The following is a 21,946-nucleotide window of genomic DNA, read 5'->3' as shown; positions in this document are numbered from 1 at the left end:
AGATTCCTTCAGTGCCAGGGGCCACTGCCTCTGGACCGTGGAGCCGCTGGGCCTCAAGCTCGGACCCTAATGACACCAATAAAAATGGTTTATGATCTCATAATGAATGACCTGACATGGAGAGTCATGCAAACAGGTCCTGAGCAGGTTCAGTAGATGTACACACAGTTCTTCTATAAAGATGCCTCCTGAGAGCCACTGATGAATTAGTGTTCTCTCCATCAGTATGTTTCATGATCAGAAGTGTGAGAGCAGAGATCAGAGTCGCTGTTGAGGGTGATGAGTGTTTATTGACAGCAGCTCAGCATCAAACCACAGATCATTAACATACACCGACTGTGTTCAGGTTCAGCTCCACCACAAAAATAGGATTTCACTGCAGCTGTGAGGACGTCTTCAAAAAACTAAACATCTGCTGTGTCTTTTCTACACTGGGCTGTCCACAGCCAGAGACCCAGGTCCAAACCACAAGGACACCTGTGAACACCGTCATGCATTGTGTGAGTGCTGATGACAGACCTGCAGGGCCGATGGACGTGTTCCAGAGTTAATGTTCATGTAGGTACAAAATAAAGATGAAGGTGTGAACATCTGCTGGAGCCGCCACCAGCTGTGTTTCCGTATTGACATTTTTTGAAGTACCACATTAGCAAAGCTGCTCGGAAACGAGCAGGTTCTGACGGAGCAAACATTTCAGTCATGTGACTGATCAGCTGATTCTTCTCGTACATTAGAATTATTGCATTTATTTGTCCTCGTCTCTGGACTGAGTGAAACGTGTCCAGCACCAGCTGACGTGACAGCAGAATTAAAACAAGTTCCTGAAGACGTCTCTGTGTTCGGTTAGATGGCGACTTGCTTTGTTTCTGGTTCATAACCTTCTTCTTCTTCTTCTTCTTCTCTGTTACCTGGCAGATTACAGCCTGAACCACCAACTTTGAACCAAACTACACTTTGCAGCAAGATGGATTTATTGGCTCCTAGCTGGCTGATGGAAACGCACCGAATTCGCATTTCTGTTTCGCAGCATTTCATAAGTTTGCTTAGAATTCGACTGACAGTTTAAAGGAAACACGACCGCGGGCCCTGCTAGCTGCTGCCGCTGCTGTGGAGGAAAGTGCATCACATTCAGCTCAGAAAAAAATAAGTGGAGATGATGTTGCAAGTCGTTGTGGGAGTCGTGTCAGGTAGAGGAAGGGGGCACGCGGAGTATTAGCTGCCATCTAGTTTCTACTTCATTATTAGTAAAGTGACACTGATAACCGGCCTGTTCTCACTCCCAACTCGTCAAATACCTTCCCTTCATCTGTGATGTCAGCGTCAGGTACCGACGCAGAGGCATGATTTGATTTGCACCAGGCGCATCAGACACACTGGCACCCTTCTTACACACCGGGCGGCGATGTAACAAACTGCCTACGGCAACTTGTGTGATATAAAGAGCAATAACGTCCATATAGGGTGGACGGATCAAACAAACTCCAGACTTTTCACCTGGGAGTCGCTTTTTGCTTCTCGTGAGAATTTTTAGCCAAACCACAATGTTCTTTTTAAACTGACTACGTTCTCTTGTTGCCTAAACCTCGGGAAAATAAATCTGAGGTGTTTTACCAACGTTGTAACCTAGTTTTAAGGAAACTGTGTGCATGTAACGAGCAGAAACTGACGCGGCGTCCCTGACCATCCAAAACTGACGCAGGAGGATACCAGAGTGTCAGAGCAGTGTTATTTGAGGAGTTGGGATGACAGCGTGTTGGGTAGCCTCTTTTCCATCAACATAGATCTGTTCTAAACCATTCAGAGCATTCTGACCAAAAGTAAACCGGTTCACGACCCAAAAAGTTGGTTCTCATGTCATAATCACAAGATCCTGAGAGACACCATCCTGTAACTACGATCAAACATCTCCAACTTATTTTCCTGTGTTGACTGCGTTGGTTTTTCCTTCCTACGTTGCTCAAGGTTAGTTATTTTAGAGTGTCTAAATTGATTGATAATTAATAGCTATAACTGATAACTGATTTCTTAACGTGAATGCCTCATTGTTTCAGTGTTCATGCAAATCACAGATGCCTCTTGTCTTTTCAACGCTCTTCATGGAGGACTGGCGTACAGCACATTCAGATGCTGCACCTGCTCATACAAACATGTAGAAATACATTTAATGAATGTATTTCTACACAACAATTACTTTTACATGATTGTACCTGAACGCACCACACTTCAGCTGATGGTGCCACTTGTGGTTTCGACCTGTTCCTGGATCAGTCTGATGCCTCAGTGCTCTCAGCATACAGTATGTACAGTATATATATGAGTGTCTATTAACTTTATCATCTATGTGACCTGTTAGCTCTCCTCTGTCTTCTGATCTCTTTACAAATATAAACTCTCTGAGTGCACAGGTTAATGATACAGGCCGTATATCACTGAAACACACACACACACACACACACACACACACACACACACACACACACTTCTTCACAGTTTGTGATTCAGGGTCACAGTCGTCACTAATATGAACAAAAAAGAAACAGAAATCCGCTGATAATGAGACATTTAATCTGAAATTAAATGTCTCATTATCAGCGGACTATAAAACTCCCTGCAGCTCTCACTGTGTGTTTCCTCCTGTCAGAAAATATCTTTGTCGTTTTGTTTGCACGCCTCTGATGTGATTCGTGCTCACAGACGGTCGTGTTTTTAAATCCAGTCCAGTGCATGCTGATGACAGACATCAGCAGCTCCAGACCTCAAACATGTTATCATTCAAATCAAAAGTTCACGTCCCTCAGTATGAAACTACACCTTGTCCCCTCGTGCTGAGTCACAGTCATGTTGAATCCAGTTTAGGTTCAATAGCAGATTTTGTCCAGATGGTGGCGCTAGAGAAAACATCAGGTCACCTCTGAAACACAGAAACACTCACAGACGTTGTTGAAATATCTGTCAACACCGAGTTATGGACCGATGAGCTCAAAAACATTTTCTCTGTCTCTTAACGCCTCGAGACATCCAGCACGTTATCTCATATCGCCGCTTTGCCTTTCACGTCTACATATTACGCCCTCGTATCCTCCTGTGTCCTGTTGACGTTCCGGGACGCTGCGACCAACACTGGGACAAGCACATGGTTAGGTTTAGGCAGTGGTGTAGTGGTAGCTGATGAGGCGGCTGTACTGCTAGACGGGCAGGTTACTGCAGAGGAAGTGGGAATATTATCCTACGTATTCTAAGTCCTGTTTGGCTGACAGGTGAGTTTACTGTAAATGGCGAGAAAAAAGGTGGGTATGTATACCCGTTACGCCTGGCAACACAATCTTGGTTTGGATCTACCTTCATACAGGAAGTGAGCGGTGGTCTCCAGGGTTTGTTGGACCCATCCACCTCCCCTCCAACCTGCCCTACAGGGACTTTGCAGCTCCTTATATTACGTTGTCACTGGCAGCGTTTCAACCTGACGTCGTCCAGCAGCGTATCATACTGCTGCGACAGGTGCCGTCTGACCGACCGGTGGTGTTTCATAACACCCAAAAGGTTCTATCCAGCCGCATTACTAACTGACGCTGCCCGGTGGCGTTTCATACAGCTGTGAAAGTTGGCGTCGCTGTCTGATGCTGAAATCACTGACAAATCGGTGGTATTTGACAGTTTTGTTATGAGAACGAGCCGAGACATCAGCGCTGAACAGAACTCTGTCGGACGAGCATTTACCACTACAGAATATCAGACAGAACACTGCGATCAGTAGATACGCCTCTGTGAGTTAAACTGAATAAAGTTCCCGTTCACAGACGAAGCAGCAATGATTCATTTGTTTTTGTGGGTTTCGAGACGACATGCGTCACTGAGACTCAGCTTGTCACAATAAATATGAATTCCACATTAACGGTTTTCAGTCAAATTATTTCAGCTTGTAACTGTCTGAAATCTCAGCTGGAGACACGATCTGTAGCCAAGCGCTGGATCATCCAATCATGACGAGAGCTGACGTGCTAACATGCTAACACACTGCCCAACAGCAGGTCTACACGTCTCTTCAGGCAGAAGACTGACGCAGTGAAGAGGACAAGACGTGAAGAGGAAACAAGACAACGAGGAAAGAGAGGATCAGAACTCAAACAGGATTCTGTGCTTGGCTTCGATTGACAGATCTGCTGCATTAAAGTAACGTTAAACACAACTTTCTCTCATCATCATTCATTCGTTCGTACACAGCAGACTAACAGGCCGCTCCTCAACTGCTGATAGAATCTTGGACGGCGTCTTCACTGGAACCAGATTTGTTGTGTATCGATGAGGTGAGGATGAATCTGTCATCCACGCCACTAAACCTACGTCCAGACTGCAGCAAAACAAATATGGTTGTAGCTCGTCCGTCCAGATCGTTACCATGGAAACTATGACAGAAGGAAAGGTCAGGGGCGGGCGCGATGATGTAACCCATTGTATTTCTGTTGTTTGACCTTTGACTCCTTCCTTCAAATTAAAACTTAGTAATGTTGACTGGCGTTTTATTTATCTAAATGTATGCGCTCGTTTTGCCTGTTACAGGTCACCAAACAGATCACGTCTCTGTCCGTCAGCTGAATATAACTCAAGCTGCTCTTTGCTCTCAGCGGCATCATGACACTAAACAGGGCCAGGACCAGACTACAGTCATAAGAGAAAGTAACTCGAGGGTTACCAGTAACTTAGCGGCCACTTAACTGACAAAGGTCCAGATTTATAGAGGCATATATAATTTGTCAATTAGCGCCACCTCCTGACAACCACAGCAAACATTATGGAAAGAGCCGGCTGACGTCTGAGTGTTTTAAATATCGTATCAAAACATGAATCAAGAGTTTAACTGTTGGTTACTTATTTATGATCAAATACATGTGAGGAGAGAGAGGGAGTAAAGCTGCAGCCAACTGACTGGTCACTTTTCAGGTCAATGATCCATAAACACTCTTATTATTATTGTTATTATGGTCTGTATTGTTGTGTTCAAATGATCGTGATTTGTTAGACTTCTCGAGGAAACAATGTAATCTGTGACAGCACGATGGCCGACGGTCTGAGAGGGGACTGACTGTTAGTTTTCTTCAAAATGTTACAGATTATCACCGTCTTAACAAATGAACCCGTTCAGAAGCCGATTATGTTCCAAACACACACACAAAAAATGTAACCGTGGATTTCTTCTCTAAATGCACTCATAAACCATTGGCAATTTTTTTTATTAGGAAAGTTAATTATGTGTGATTTCTTCTGTCCACTTCAACGGACGAAGAATCTTAACGCAGGAATCACCTAACAGTAAAATTAACGACAAATGGTCAACGAAAAACATGCGATTATTTGTATTTAACAAGTGATAAAATAAAATCAATGAATGAAGCGACGCTTTACGACACTTCAGTTTGTGTTGTGTTTCTCAGTTTCTGAAGTATCTCTACAAATTGTCTGTTGAAATATTGAACACTGGAGAGAAACGGCTGAGGAACAGAGAGGAGACCTTTATGGTTGATAGCGTCTAATATTAACATATAACTGACAGAGCCCCACAGTTACAGCATGAATTAATATTTCGGTCTATATTTCCATCCACCAGGTGGCAGCAGTAGTTACGTTGTTCTAAAACACATTAAACGGAGAAAAGAAGTTCATCTAACAGAGCCATGAGGTGCAGTTTGCCGTCAGTATGTCTTATAGCTTTGTTTTATGTCCCTGTTGGCAGCACGTCTGTCCAACGTTAACAAAAATTATCTGACAAATATTATTATTAATTAATTATATATTAATATTAATTATTAGTATTAATAACCCTGGACGTGACTGCAAAGATCAAACCTGTCTGCACAGAGAGGTTTGTGTGTCTGCATTTATTCTTTCGTACAGACGCTAGGTTCTTCCACGGGGTTTATGAAGAAGTCCAAATGCTGTAACGCTGACATCACTCAGGGTTAGTTTGTTGGTGCAATTTAAGGTGTGCTGATGGATTCACGTCATCAACTCATGCATTGAGTAACATTACAAGTTAACGTTCCACCTTAAAAGTTGCCGGCAGTCGGCCCAGTGAATGAAGTTATTTTTTTCTCTTTCATTTTATAGTTGTAGTTTACTGATGTATGAACAGAGGTTACATAAAACCAGAGTGAGCGTCCTCTACTGACCAATCAGACTGCAGGGTTTCTAGCTCCACCTTTTAGTACCAGATCTGTGTGCTAGGTACCCCAACAGAGGGGGGACCAAACATGGGGACGCTAAGGAACGCTTCTGTTGGTACCATCCACAACTTTACACTGTGGAGACAGGAAGAAAGCGTACTGAACTGAACTGAATCAACCGTACTGCCCGGTGGAAACAGGGCTAATATCCCATCATGCATTGTGCCAAAGGAACGGACAGACAGTATGGGACAGACACCGAGACCTGCTGTACATGTTTAACAAGTTTTTCTTTGTCATGTAATAAACTGTCAGTTTAATGTGAAGTTGTCAGTTCATGTAATGATGAAAATAATTCGGCAATATATCGTCTCTCGTGCTTCACAGTTACTGTACAGAGTAGGCCTACTAACACTAGCTAATGTTAGCATGCTGGGTCGCTACTAGCTCTGGTTTGTGCTTTAATGGTAAAACAAACTTCAACACAACAAAGGTTAAACAGGAAATGACTGACATCAGTAGGACAGGTTGATATGGCGCTGCTCTCCCTCCTCCTGCCTGTCTGCCAGTGTAAATGTGTCTAATGTGAGCAGAGCAGCATCACAACACAAACAGCCACAAAGTAATATTACTTATCAACTTGGGGGAAATACGCTCCCTATTTCATGTTTTTATCACAAATATGGACGCTTCACCAGCCGTCGCTGATATGACATGTTTAAATTATTAAATCATAATTAACGGCGTTGAGAAAATGACCTGAGTGGTGTCTGAATGTGTTTTTCATGTTTCAGGTGAGCTCACTATACAGTCCTCTATGTAGAACTACCTACGTAGTGAGTAGTGAATGAGTGAATGATTGTGGACACAGCCTGCAAGTGTGTTCATTTGGGTGGAGTCAGGTGACAGTAATCGTAGTTCTAGATATCCTAGAAAACTTACGTCCGTTAGAAGGGACAGATCAGATCTAAACGGGTTAAGCTACATCGTGTCTTGATGTTCGGGGGGAAAATGAACCTAAAATATACAAGCAATCTGAGGAAATATACTTTAACCAATACGACAAATGTTAGCTAGTTAACAGTGAAGTTCCTGATGATTCTGCCAGGTTAAAATGGCATGTCATAAAGAAAGAGACGATGATCACATTCTTCTCCTGTCGTGACAGAGCCATGATCTGTTTGGAGACCACTAACAAGGAAAACTAATGCGCACATTTAGATAAAAAACATAAAGTGTGTTTTTCAATCTTGTGGAAGGTGAAACAACAAAGATATGATCAGGTTATAATTTGATATGTCATGTCTGCCCCGTTGACTGCAACAGCACTGACACCAAAGCCTGGCTCCTCGTCACGTCCTTTCCTTCTTACAGTTTCCTTGATCGCTATGAGAAAAGAAAATTCAGTAAACTCAACTTGTATCTGTGTTGTGAACATTTCTCTAAAACAACCCACAGAGAAGATCATCTCTGCCATCTTCAGTCGGGCCAACAGCGTAAACTTTCAACAGACACACTCTGAACACGGCTACATTTTTGAGGATGGCTAACAGGCTAGCAGCTAGCTAGACATCATCTCGAGGTCTGGAGAAGTTCTGCGGTCGCCTTCAAGTGTCTCTTCTGGATTTTTTTTTCTTTTTGATGAGAAACAAGTTGTCAGTGCCGAAAGTTTAAAACAAAACAACACCACACTGTTTTCTAACTGATTTCAGTTACTACAGACCTCCATGTGCTTGATGAGACTGAGCTAGCCTGCTAACCAGCTCGTAGTGTAGCGGGATAAAAACTCAGCGGGGCAAGAGATTAACAGGCTATTGGCTAAGTGGCTGGTGGCTAGCAGATAGCAGGTAAACAGGTCAGCTAACGGGCTAGCTGGCTGGCTATCTAGTGGGAAGCAGGCTGAAAGGCCAACAGGCTAACAACGTAGCAGACTGACAGGCTAGCCGTCTGTAGTTGCCGCTGCCATCAGGACATGATGCCGAACACAGGGTTGTGTCGACAGATGCTCGGGCCGATCTCATCGTAGTCCTTCTTCGAGTGACACACCTGGAAAAACTCCGGCTGGAGAGACAAACAAACAAAAAAATAAAATAATAAAATAAAGTATACCTCACACAAGTGATGTCAGTGCACAACGACCCAGTACATTTTCCTACAAATAATATTGCACGGACATTCATATCCCACATATCTTGAAAGGTTGCGATCACATGACTAATGCACTGATGTCAGTAAACAAGGAAGCAGTCCCGAGCGGTCTGTAAGGAGGCAGGTTGGGGCGGTGGTACTTGCCGAAAGCTAACCTCCGTCACTTTAATTACGTAACTGCATGTTAGGGACGTAACATCATTCATGGGGGGCTAATTCGTAGGATAAGTGGAGGATGTGTGTGCGGTTACCGTGGACGCCAACATGGAGCCTCCGAACCAGACGGCGTAGCGCTGCATGTGATGAGTGACGACTTGAACCTCCATCGGCTTCGGCTGCAGACAAATGAAATGCGTCAACTGTGTGTGTGTGTGTGTGTGTGTGTGTTTGTGTGTGTGTGTTTGTGTGTGTGTCTGTCTGACCTTTATCCGTCCTCCACTGAGTTCTTCGCTGAGTTTCAGTCGGGCGTCCACGACTCTCTTCAGGTCTCTCTGCAGCCGCCGCCCAAAGTCTCTGAACATGGTGGATCCTCCAGAGAGCACAATGTTCTGACACACACACGAACACACACACACACACACACACACACACACACACACACACACACACACTTTTAATTAACACTATGTGCGATTAGTTTGGTGGAAACATACTGAGGTGTGCTCAGGTGAGTTACCTTGTAGAGCGGTCTCCTCACATCAATTGGACAGCTCTGAATGACCTCATCAACGACATCAGAGATGGGTTGCATGAAGTCTGGGTTAGCAAACTGAAAACACACATTAACAATCACTTTATATATTTTTTATTACTCTAATTAACATTTTATAGATTCACCTCTGTCTTCAGCCAAAACCTGTTCTTATCTTAACTTAAACTTTCTGTTGGTCCTCCTGTTTATCTTTTCTTAATGCTGCATTACGTTCCTTCTGAGCAGGTAGAGTACAGAGTACCTGAGCAGGTAGACGACAACGTACCCGAGCAGGTAGAGTACAGAGTACCTGAGCAGGTGGACGACAACGTACCCGAGCAGGTAGAGTACAGAGTACCTGAGCAGGTAGAGAACAACGTACCTGAGCAGGTAGAGTACAGAGTACCTGAGCAGGTAGAGAACAACGTACCTGAGCAGGTAGAGAACAACGTACCTGAGCAGGTAGAGAACAACGTACCTGAGCAGGTAGAGTACAGAGTACCTGAGCAGGTAGACGACAACGTACCTGAGCAGGTAGAGTACAGAGTACCTGAGCAGGTAGAGAACAACGTACCTGAGCAGGTAGAGGACAGAGTACCTGAGCAGGTAGAGGACAGAGTACCTGAGCAGGTAGAGTACAGAGTACCTGAGCAGGTAGAGTACAGTGTACCTGTGCAGGTAGAGGACAGAGTACCTGAGCAGGTAGAGGACAACGTACCTGAGCAGGTAGAGTACAGTGTACCTGAGCAGGTAGAGGACAGAGTACCTGAGCAGGTAGAGGACAGAGTACCTGAGCAGGTAGAGGACAACGTACCTGAGCAGGTAGAGTACAGTGTACCTGAGCAGGTAGAGTACAGAGTACCTGAGCAGGTAGAGGACAGAGTACCTGAGCAGGTAGAGTACAGTGTACCTGAGCAGGTAGAGGACAGAGTACCTGAGCAGGTACAGTACAGAGTATCTGAGCAGGTACAGTACAGAGTATCTGAGCAGGTAGAGCATGATGAGTTAGTCTGAAAACCCCTGAGGCTGACACAGACAGGAAATGTGCCAAACAACAAAACAAAAACAGGAGCTAAAAGAGGCTCAAAAGCTCTGCGAAGTTACCTCGGGGTGGAAGAAGATCTCGGGGCCCAGGAAGCGCTCGTAGCCCACGTCGATATGGAAGGCGGTCTTACTGACAGCGTTGATTCCGCGGTACTGTTTGATCCACTTCCCCGGGTCAGTGTCGTACTTTGTGAACTCCTTCACAATGTCTGGACAGATGTAACAGTACCGCTCCTACACACAGAAACACACATGAACAAACAAAGACCTCCATTTTAAAAATATCAGCATTTTCTGAGGCCACAGCTCAGTGCTAAATAATGAGTTAGGCTGTGAAAGAGGAGGAGCAGTAGAGGAGCAAAGGATATGGACTACGAGGAGAGCAGGAGCAGAGGAGGAGTGTTGTATACCCTTGTGTAAGGGTTTGTTGGTGTTAAGTGAGTGATCTGAAGGAATGTAAAGGAGAAGGAGAGAAAGAGAACAGGAGGAATAAAAACAGAGGACTATAGGAGGAGCAGAGAGGATAAAGAGGAGAAGAGGGTGGGGAGTAGAGGAGGAGAAGGAAAGGAAAAGGAGGAGAAGGGAAAAAAAGAAGTTGGGGGCAGAGAATGAGAGGAAAAGAGGAGGGATAAAGAGAAGAAGACAAAGGGTAGGAGGAGTAGTGGAGAGGAAGAGGAGGAAAAGGAGGGGAAGTGGAGGAGGTAGAGTAGAGGAGTAGGAAAAGGATGAAAGGAGAAAGAGGAGTAGGTCGAGAAGGTGAGAAGGGTAGGAGTAGCAGAGGAGTAGTGGAAGAATGGGAGGAAAAGGAGTAGAGGAGGAGGTACCTTGACAGCCTTGGCGGTCTCCAGCGACTGCTCTGGAGGAATCCCCACCTCTCTGTCTCTGAGCAGCTGCTGGATGAAGAAGGTGATGTCCCGCCCTGCGATGGGGATGTGCTTTATACAGCTGCCAATCACGTAGCCCTCAGCCTGTGACAGACAGTCCCACCGACCAATCAGTGAGCAGAGACCCTCAAAACAAAGACCAGTATCTGTGTGTGTGTGTGTGTGTGTGTGTGTGTGTGTGTGTGTGTGTGTTTGTGTGGCGGTGGGTCTCACCACAGGGATGGCATGTGTGACTCCGTCTCCGCTGTCGATGACTATGCCGGTCAGAGTTCTCTGTCCGACCTGCCGAGACGTCCAGGACGCCGCCAATGCCAAGACTGCCTGATGGAGGGAGACAGCACCACACGCTGAGTCTCTCTCTCTACCTGTCTGATTGTCTCACCTGTCTGATTGTCTCACCTGTCTGAGTGTCTCACCTGTCTGAGCATCTCACCTGTCTGATTGTCTCACCTGTCTGATTGTCTCACCTGTTTGAGCGTCTCACCTGTCTGATTGTCTCACCTGTCTGAGCATCTCACCTGTCTGAGCATCTCACCTGTCTGACTGTCTCACCTGTTTGAGTGTCTCACCTGTCTGAGCATCTCACCTGTCTGATTGTCTCACCTGTCTGATTGTCTCACCTGTTTGAGCGTCTCACCTGTCTGATTGTCTCACCTGTCTGAGCATCTCACCTGTCTGATTGTCTCACCTGTCTGATTGTCTCACCTGTCTGAGCATCTCACCTGTCTGACTGTCTCACCTGTTTGAGTGTCTCACCTGTCTGAGCGTCTCACCTGTCTGATTGTCTCACCTGTCTGAGTGTCTCACCTGTCTGATTGTCTCACCTGTCTGAGCGTCTCACCTGTCTGATTGTCTCACCTGTCTGAGCATCTCACCTGTCTGATTGTCTCACCTGTCTGAGTGTCTCACCTGTCTGATTGTCTCACCTGTCTGATTGTCTCACCTGTCTGATTGTCTCACCTGTCTGAGTGTCTCACCTGCACTGCGATGTAGAGTCCAGGTATGTTGAAAGTCTCAAACATGATCTCTGCCAGGTACTCTCTGTTCTCTGGGGTGTTGAGAGGAGGCTCCGTCTGCACACAGACACATCACACATTATAACAGTACGGTGCTCAAGGACCTCTACAACCTTTTCAAGGACTCCATAGTTCCCTCCAGGCTGCTCACAGATCTTAAGGGCCTGGGATTAAACACCTCACTGTGCATGTGGACCCTTGACTTCCTGACAGGCAGACCTCAGGTGGTGAGAGTGGTCAGACACACCTCTTCCATCCTCATCCTTAACACTGGAGCACCCCAGGGCTGCATTCTGGGTCCCCCGCTGTACTTCCTGTACACACATGACTGTGCAGCCACTTCAGACTCCGCTGACGACACAGCTGTGGTGGGCCTGATCACAGATAGCAATGAAAAGAGGACCTGACCTGCTGGTGTCAGGACAACAACCTCCCACTGAACATCAGCAAAACTAAGGAGACAACAACTAGAAAGCTTCAAATACCTTAGTGTCAGTCTCAGCCTGACCTGAGACTGTTTTACCTGAGACACCTGAGGACAACATGGGAAATTTAAACATGGGAAAATGGGAAAAAAATAGGCTATAGACTCTCCTGCCATTGCCAACAGAAAAACATAACTCTCATAACTCCTTAATCATTACAGAATAAAGCAGCTTTCACCACAGTTCATTTTAGGAGGACCACTGCAAGGAAATGTGTTCTTTGTTGAGATCATCAAACGGATGATGGATCATAAACACTTGTTTCTGGCTGCCAGCGTTAGCTTGCTGAAAAGTTGTTGGTTTCCACTTTAAAATGTTGATTAAAAACATTGCCGTCTGTTTATAATTTGACTTGGATAAGTGCTAAAAGTCTGCCCGTCCAGAGGACAGGGACATGAAAACCAGGGGGAGGGTGGGAGGATGGTGGGGTCTGTTGACTCTCCTCCAGTGTCCACACACCCCTGGATGTCCGACCCTCTGGACGGGCGGACTTGCTCCTCACTACCATCCATTCTAGCATTAACCCTCAACAAAGTATCAACTGACGCCGACATTTTGAAGTGGAAATAGCCAACTTTTCAGCTAACCTAGCTAGCGTGATAGCTATGCTAGCTAACACTAGCACCTATTGTCGGTTAGTTTTTCAATAATTTAAATAAAGACCATGATTTCTCACAGTGTTCCTTCTAAAATGAGCAGTGGTTGAAGTCAGTATATTCTGTTATGATCAGGGAGTTGATGCTAACTACCCCTATCAAGGCTAGCTAGCTGAAATGTTGATTGCTCTCACTACGGTGAAGTGATTGGCTGAATTAAAACCTGATAAGTGTTTGACTGACATGGGATTGTGAGCCTCTGACTGGCCACATTAAAAAATGACTGACGGATACCCCGCCCTCTCGAACTTGCACATGCGCACGTGTAAAACAGTGGCTCTCCAGCTCTGCAGGTGGATGATGTTGGATCTACATCCAGGCAGGTGTTAAGATGTCATATCTAACCTTTATGGAAGATGTTACAGTCCGAGCCTTCAGGAGAGAGCACAGCAGAGACCGACATGTTTGAACATGTTTGTAGAGAGTGATGAACTGCTGATCAGCTGTTTCTGTCTGCCTTCACATTCAGACGCTCACTGATGGTCCGACAACAGTGTCTGACAACTTCATTCTTTCTCACGACACTCCTTTGGGCAAACGGATTTCCTTGTATAGACAAATGGGGTTGTGGCGGTATGCTGATGCAGACAGCAGGCACGCACCTGTTAATTTAAAATGTTTCTGATTCACCAACATGGTGGTGACAACAAAATAAGTCGGTGTGCAAGTGTCACAAATCTGACGGTGAGTCTTCAGGCCCGATGTCCTTTGACATTAGAGGACGTCCCACTTTAGTCTTTTCAAAGTCTTCTGGAGTGTGGCAGGCATTAACCTCAGAGGCTCGTGTTTAATACAGTGCAGGTAACCATAGCAACAGCAGTGGTGTAAAGCAGCACAGTGTTCACCCACCATGAGGAAGCTGTGGTCTTCAGGTTCAGCTCGAAGGTATTTGAAGATGACCTGCTCCATAAACTTCTCCATCAGATCCCAGTCCTCCACCATCCCATGACGGATGGGCCACTACACACACACACACACACACACACACACACACACACAGAGGCAGAATGACATGATGATAATAACATGATAATTATAATTCTTTTCAAATCAACAGAACAGCAGTGATGGAGGGCAGCACATCTATTTGCTTTAAAGTGTGTTCAGTCAGGATGTAGAGCAGCTAACCCTCCACCTCCACCTCCTCCTCCTCCTCCTACCTTGGTTGCATAGTTGGGTTTGTCAACAGCTTCGTCTCCAATGTAGAAGTCCAGGTCGTCGACTCCTCGCACGAGCCTCCTCTGAGCCTGCTCTCCCACGCTGGCCGACTCCTTGATGGCGATACCTGATCCAGACCAGATTCAGAGCAGGTACAAGTACAGACACACAGAAACTGCTCGGCCCTATGTTCCCTCAACCCAATGTTTCCTCGGCCCTATGTTCCCTCAACACAAAGTCCCCTGTACCCTGTGTCCTATCAACCCTATGTTCCCTCAACCATATATCCTCTCATCCCATGTTCGCTAATCTATGTTCCCTCATTTCTATGTTCCTTCAACCCTACATTCCCTCACCTTACATTTTGTTAACCCAATGGTCCCTCAACCCCTATGTTCCCACACCTCTATGTTCCCACAGTGTTATGTTGCCACAACGCTATGTTCCCACAACTCTATGTTCCCACAACGTTATGTTCCCTTGCTGAAATGCTCCCTCAGTCCCATATTTTGTGCACAGAGACCAAAGATGTTTAGAGACGTGTGGAGGTTTCAGAGTGAGCTTACAGGAGGGCATGATGAACTGGGGCTCAGTGTTTCCAGCATAGCCGATCTTTGTGTACCTGCAGACAGACAGACAGACAGACAGACAGACAGACAGGACAGTGCAGGACTCATCAAAACAGCCTCAACAGACCAGAATGCATTGAGGCAACCAGACGGATGACGAGTGTTAATTCAGTAGTGACAGAACACAGTTAACACTGAAGGTCTCAGAGTGAGCTCTTACAGCTTCTGTCCTTCAACAGCAGCTCCTGGATCAGACATAAACATCAGTGTAACTCACACATAAACATCAGCATAACTCAGACATAAACATCAGTAGAACTCACACATAAACATCAGTGTAACTCAGACATAAACATCAGTAGAACTCACACATAAACATCAGTGTAACTCACACATAAACATCAGTATAACTCACACATAAACATCAGTGTAACACAGACATAAACATCAGTGTAACTCACACATAAACATCAGTGTAACTCACACATAAACATCAGTGTAACACAGACATAAACATCAGTGTAACTCACACATAAACATCAGTGTAACTCACACATAAACATCAGTGTAACTCAGACATAAACATCAGTGTAACTCACACATAAACATCAGTGTAACTCAGACATAAACATCAGTGTAACTCAGACATAAACATCAGCATAACTCAGACATAAACATCAGTATAACTCACACATAAACATCAGTATAACTCACACATAAACATCAGTATAACTCAGACATAAACATCAGTGTAACTCAGACATAAACATCAGTATAACTCAGACATAAACATCAGTGTAACTCACACATAAACATCAGTGTAACTCACACATAAACATCAGTATAACTCACACATAAACATCAGTGTAACTCAGACATAAACATCAGTATAACTCACACATAAACATCAGCATAACTCACACATAAACATCAGTGTAACTCAGACATAAACATCAGTATAACTCAGACATAAACATCAGCATAACTCACACATAAACATCAGTATAACTCAGACATAAACATCAGTATAACTCAGACATAAACATCAGCATAACTCAGACATAAACATCAGTATAACTCACACATAAACATCAGTGTAACTCACACATAAACATCAGTATAACTCACACATAAACATCAGTGTAACTCACACATAAACATCAGTGTAACTCAGACATAAACATCAGTGTAACTCAGACATAAACATCAGTATAACTCAGACATAAACATCAGTGTAACTCACACATAAACATCAGTATAACTCACACATAAACATCAGTATAACTCAGACATAAACATCAGTGTAACTCAGACATAAACATCAGTATAACTCACACATAAACATCAGTATAACTCAGACATAAACATCAGTATAACTCACACATAAACATCAGTGTAACTCAGACATAAACATCAGTATAACTCAGACATAAACATCAGTGTAACTCACACATAAACATCAGTATAACTCACACATAAACATCAGTATAACTCAGACATAAACATCAGTGTAACTCAGACATAAACATCAGTATAACTCAGACATAAACATCAGTATAACTCAGACATAAACATCAGTGTAACTCACACATAAACATCAGTGTAACTCACACATAAACATCAGTATAACTCACACATAAACATCAGTATAACTCACACATAAACATCAGTATAACTCACACATAAACATCAGTGTAACTCACACATAAACATCAGTGTAACTCACACATAAACATCAGTATAACTCACACATAAACATCAGTATAACTCACACATAAACATCAGTATAACTCACACATAAACATCAGTATAACTCAGACATAAACATCAGTGTAACTCACACATAAACATCAGTATAACTCAGACATAAACATCAGTGTAACTCACACATAAACATCAGTATAACTCACACATAAACATCAGTATAACTCAGACATAAACATCAGTGTAACTCACACATAAACATCAGTATAACTCACACATAAACATCAGTATAACTCACACATAAACATCAGTGTAACTCACACATAAACATCAGTATAACTCACACATAAACATCAGTATAACTCACACATAAACATCAGTATAACTCAGACATAAACATCAGTGTAACTCACACATAAACATCAGTATAACTCAGACATAAACATCAGTGTAACTCACACATAAACATCAGTATAACTCACACATAAACATCAGTATAACTCAGACATAAACATCAGTGTAACTCAGACATAAACATCAGTATAACTCACACATAAACATCAGTATAACTCAGACATAAACATCAGTATAACTCAGACATAAACATCAGTGTAACTCACACATAAACATCAGTGTAACTCACACATAAACATCAGTATAACTCAGACATAAACATCAGTGTAACTCAGACATAAACATCAGTATAACTCACACATAAACATCAGTATAACTCAGACATAAACATCAGTATAACTCAGACATAAACATCAGTGTAACTCAGACATAAACATCAGTGTAACTCACACATAAACATCAGTGTAACTCAGACATAAACATCAGTGTAACTCACACATAAACATCAGTGTAACTCAGACATAAACATCAGTATAACTCACACATAAACATCAGTATAACTCAGACATAAACATCAGTATAACTCACACATAAACATCAGTGTAACTCACACATAAACATCAGTATAACTCAGACATAAACATCAGTATAACTCAGACATAAACATCAGTGTAACTCACACATAATCATCAGTATAACTCAGACATAAACATCAGTATAACTCAGACATAAACATCAGTGTAACTCACACATAAACATCAGTATAACTCAGACATAAACATCAGTATAACTCAGACATAAACATCAGTGTAACTCACACATAAACATCAGTATAACTCAGACATAAACATCAGTGTAACTCAGACATAAACATCAGTGTAACTCAGACATAAACATCAGTGTAACTCACACATAAACATCAGTGTAACTCAGACATAAACATCAGTATAACTCACACATAAACATCAGTATAACTCAGACATAAACATCAGTATGACTCACACATAAACATCAGTGTAACTCACACATAAACATCAGTATAACTCACACATAAACATCAGTGTAACTCACACATAAACATCAGTGTAACTCAGACATAAACATCAGTATAACTCACACATAAACATCAGTGTAACTCACACATAAACATCAGTGTAACTCAGACATAAACATCAGTGTAACTCACACATAAACATCAGTGTAACTCACACATAAACATCAGTGTAACTCACACATAAACATCAGTATAACTCACACATAAACATCAGTATAACTCACACATAAACATCAGTATAACTCACACATAAACATCAGTGTAACTCAGACATAAACATCAGTGTAACTCACACATAAACATCAGTGTAACTCAGACATAAACATCAGTATAACTCACACATAAACATCAGTGTAACTCAGACATAAACATCAGTGTAACTCACACATAAACATCAGTATAACTCACACATAAACATCAGTGTAACTCACACATAAACATCAGTGTAACTCAGACATAAACATCAGTGTAACTCAGACATAAACATCAGTATAACTCAGACATAAACATCAGTGTAACTCAGACATAAACATCAGTGTAACTCAGACATAAACATCAGTATAACTCAGACATAAACATCAGTATAACTCACACATAAACATCAGTGTAACTCACACATAAACATCAGTGTAACACAGACATAAACATCAGTATAACTCACACATAAACATCAGTGTAACTCAGACATAAACATCAGTATAACTCACACATAAACATCAGTATAACTCAGACATAAACATCAGTATAACTCACACATAAACATCAGTGTAACTCACACATAAACATCAGTATAACTCAGACATAAACATCAGTGTAACTCAGACATAAACATCAGTATAACTCAGACATAAACATCAGTATAACTCAGACATAAACATCAGTATAACTCACACATAAACATCAGTATAACTCAGACATAAACATCAGTATAACTCACACATAAACATCAGTGTAACTCACACATAAACATCAGTATAACTCAGACATAAACATCAGTATAACTCACACATAAACATCAGTGTAACTCACACATAAACATCAGTATAACTCAGACATAAACATCAGTATAACTCACACATAAACATCAGTGTAACTCAGATACCTGGTGTATTATTTGTCTCTCTCAGATGAGCCGGTGTGTTTCTCTCTTCATCTATGAAACAAACCCTTCAGACTAAAGAACATCTCTTTGTAAAGACGACTTCCTGTCATCTGAAAACATCAGAGATCATTCACACACACAGAGCAGCAGGAGCAGGGAGTGTGTATCGTGGACGTCCTGAACGTCTCACGTCACCTCCAGGTGCGTCCTCTTTGTCCTCGCAGGGTGAATTTAATTTCAGGATTTTATGAACTGAAGACTTGAGGTGAACTCAGAGGGTTTGGTGTCACTGGTGATGTGGATTCAGCTCCTGCTCTAAATCCTCCAGCTGTCCTACATTCACACATTCAGACCAGAATAGACTGATCCCAGATCAGTGTGCTGCTGATGCTGTCAATCAAACACAGCTCAGGAACACTGACAGGAAACATGCTTTGATGTTTTAACTCTTTCCTATTCATGTCTATAAAGCCTTCAGTAACCTTCTCTTTATATTTATCATGTACAATCAGTATATGAACATGTATGAACTGATTTATGACCACTGTAATGTCAGCTGATCAAAGGGTGTATTAATATATCTGTTAGCAACTTCAAGTGTGGCATAAATCAGTAAAACGCAGCTGTAAATCACCTGACCCAGCCGGAAGAAACATGTCTGGCCACATCCAGTTACCTGAATCAGTTCAGACTCGGGATGAATAATGCCCCAGAATTGGGCCAAATGAAGTCTTGTCTCAGGCGGGACTGGCCCGTGTCGACAGCACCCAATCAGGCCCAGATATGGCAACCATCAACGGGCCAGAACAAGATTTGGTGCTGGCTAACCAATTCATCTGGGCGCCATGTCTCAGCCGGGACTGGCCCGTGTCTGTAAAAGCTAGAGCTGGCTCATATGTGGCACCATGGAGTCCGCCCCACGGTTACCTGGGATACCACGTTAGAACAAACACTGACCAACACACGTCCTCGTGTGTATTTATAACGACGTTATAGTGTGTCACTAATCATTAATTACATGTTTATGTTCAGATATTTTGAGTAAAAACAGATTTTAAGTAAAATTTGAAACATGAAAGTGATTTATGTCCAACAGGCTGAACTCAAGTCATCACTGATTTATTAATATGAAAGTGATATTTTAATTTCTTCTTTTTAATTCAGTCATTCATTCATCCGCTTATTATTTCACATCAAAAACCCTGAATTGATCAATTCTTTTTCTTTCCACCTCTTATCTGCAGCATTATTCTCATTATTATTATTTTATTGATTTCATCTGTTTATTAATGATGTGATTTTATTGGTCTCCTGAGATGTTTTCATCCTGGATGAGGAAACATTTGCCAGCTTTTATTTTGACCGTCTCTCTCTCACCTCCGCCTGTATTGTGTGTGAACACCAACCATGACAACACACACACACACACACACACACACGCACACACACACACACGCACACTTCATACATGATGATGTTCACAAACACATGTCGCTACATATGACGTCACAGACTTTACAGCGTGTGCATCCATGCGTCTGTGTGTGTGTGTGTGTGTGTGTGTGTGTGTGTGTGTGCTCACCCGGTCCCGCAGTCTATCACGCACGGGGGGAGCTGCAGGGACATGATGTGGTTGTGCTCCGGCTCGGTCCGGCCCGCAGAGCGGCCGCTGGTCGGTGGTTCAGACCGGATCTGTGCAGACCGGAGAGCGCGAGGCGGAGTTGGACGTGTCTGTCTCTGTAATGTCTCCGTGTCTGTCTCTGTAATGTCTCCGTGTCTGTCTCTGTAGTTCCGGGTCGGAGGGAAAGATGGAGAAAATAGAAACACATCTGACACGGCCCCGGTAACCGGAGAGAAGTGTGTGTGTGTGTGTGTGTGTTTATGCTGCGTTCACGTGATGTCAGCTGCGCCGTAAATACCTCTGCCTGGTTAAAAAAAAAAAAAAAAAAAAAAACACAGCTCACCTCCGCCACCCGGTGGTGACTGCATGTGACAACAACAATAATAAAAATAATAAATAAATAATATAATAATAAATAGAAATAAAATATTAGTACCACTGCTGCTGTTACTGCTACTAATAATAATGATGTATTTCTCATATATTTTTATACTATAATACATATATACATATATATATATGTGTGTGTGTGTGTGTGTGTGTGTATATATACACACACATATATATATATATATATATATATATATATATATATGTGTGTGTGTGTGTGTGTATGGACTCTACCAGGCTCCGCCCACTTCTCTGAGCTCATCTGAGACGGACTGACACAAAGTGGTCTGACCAGTCCATCATGGACGTCGTGTCCTCCGGGACCATCCAGACTGTTACCAGCTCAAAGTCAGCATCTGTGATGGGATGGAGAGGTGCATCATGGGTAACTTAACATCTGTGAAGGCTCCATGAATGCTGAAAGGTACACACAGGTTTTGGAGCAACATATGCTGCCATCTAGATGCCGTCTTTTTCAGGGACGTCTCGTCTTCGTCCAGCGAGACAATGAGACGCATTGTGACGTGTCCCAACAGCGTGTCTTCGTAGTGACAGAGTGCAGGTACCAGACTGACCTGTCTGCAGTCCACACCTGTCTCCCACTGAACATGTGTGGGACATGATGAAGCGTCAACCCTGGAGAGGTGCATCATGGGACTGTTGAGACACTGAAGTGGGACACACTTCAATAGATAGTGTCCTCAGTTCCCAAACACTGACTGAGTGTTAAAAGGTGACGTCACAGAGAGGGAAACATGCTGCTGTCCAAGCTTTGTTGGGACATGTTGCAGCTTCAAATTCAGAATGAGTGTATATTTATAAAATCAACAAAGCTGATCAGTTTGAACAGTGAATGTCTCGTCTGAACTGTAGTCAGGTGAATAGAGGCTGAAAAAGGTTTACAAATCTTTG

At 43.1% G+C, this 21,946-nt stretch overlaps 1 protein-coding gene across 1 annotated transcript; it reads right to left on the bottom strand.

Annotated features, from left to right (window-relative positions):
- Nucleotides 1-270: 270 nt before the first annotated feature.
- actr3b (actin related protein 3B) lies at nucleotides 271-20,901 on the bottom strand. Its single transcript, XM_049565597.1, has 12 exons — nucleotides 20,606-20,901; nucleotides 14,807-14,862; nucleotides 14,243-14,367; nucleotides 13,932-14,042; nucleotides 11,903-11,998; nucleotides 11,139-11,246; nucleotides 10,866-11,009; nucleotides 10,102-10,275; nucleotides 8,983-9,075; nucleotides 8,729-8,854; nucleotides 8,558-8,641; nucleotides 271-8,219 (listed from the first exon to the last, which is right to left on the bottom strand). The coding sequence occupies exons 1-12, from the start codon at nucleotides 20,647-20,649 to the stop codon at nucleotides 8,124-8,126; spliced, it is 1,257 nt and encodes a 418-aa protein (XP_049421554.1). The 5' UTR covers nucleotides 20,650-20,901; the 3' UTR covers nucleotides 271-8,123.
- Nucleotides 20,902-21,946: the final 1,045 nt, after the last annotated feature.

This window comes from Epinephelus fuscoguttatus, linkage group LG21 (genome assembly GCF_011397635.1).
Source record: "Epinephelus fuscoguttatus linkage group LG21, E.fuscoguttatus.final_Chr_v1".
NCBI lineage: Eukaryota > Metazoa > Chordata > Actinopteri > Perciformes > Serranidae > Epinephelus > Epinephelus fuscoguttatus.
This window is presented reverse-complemented; position numbering and strand designations above follow the sequence as displayed.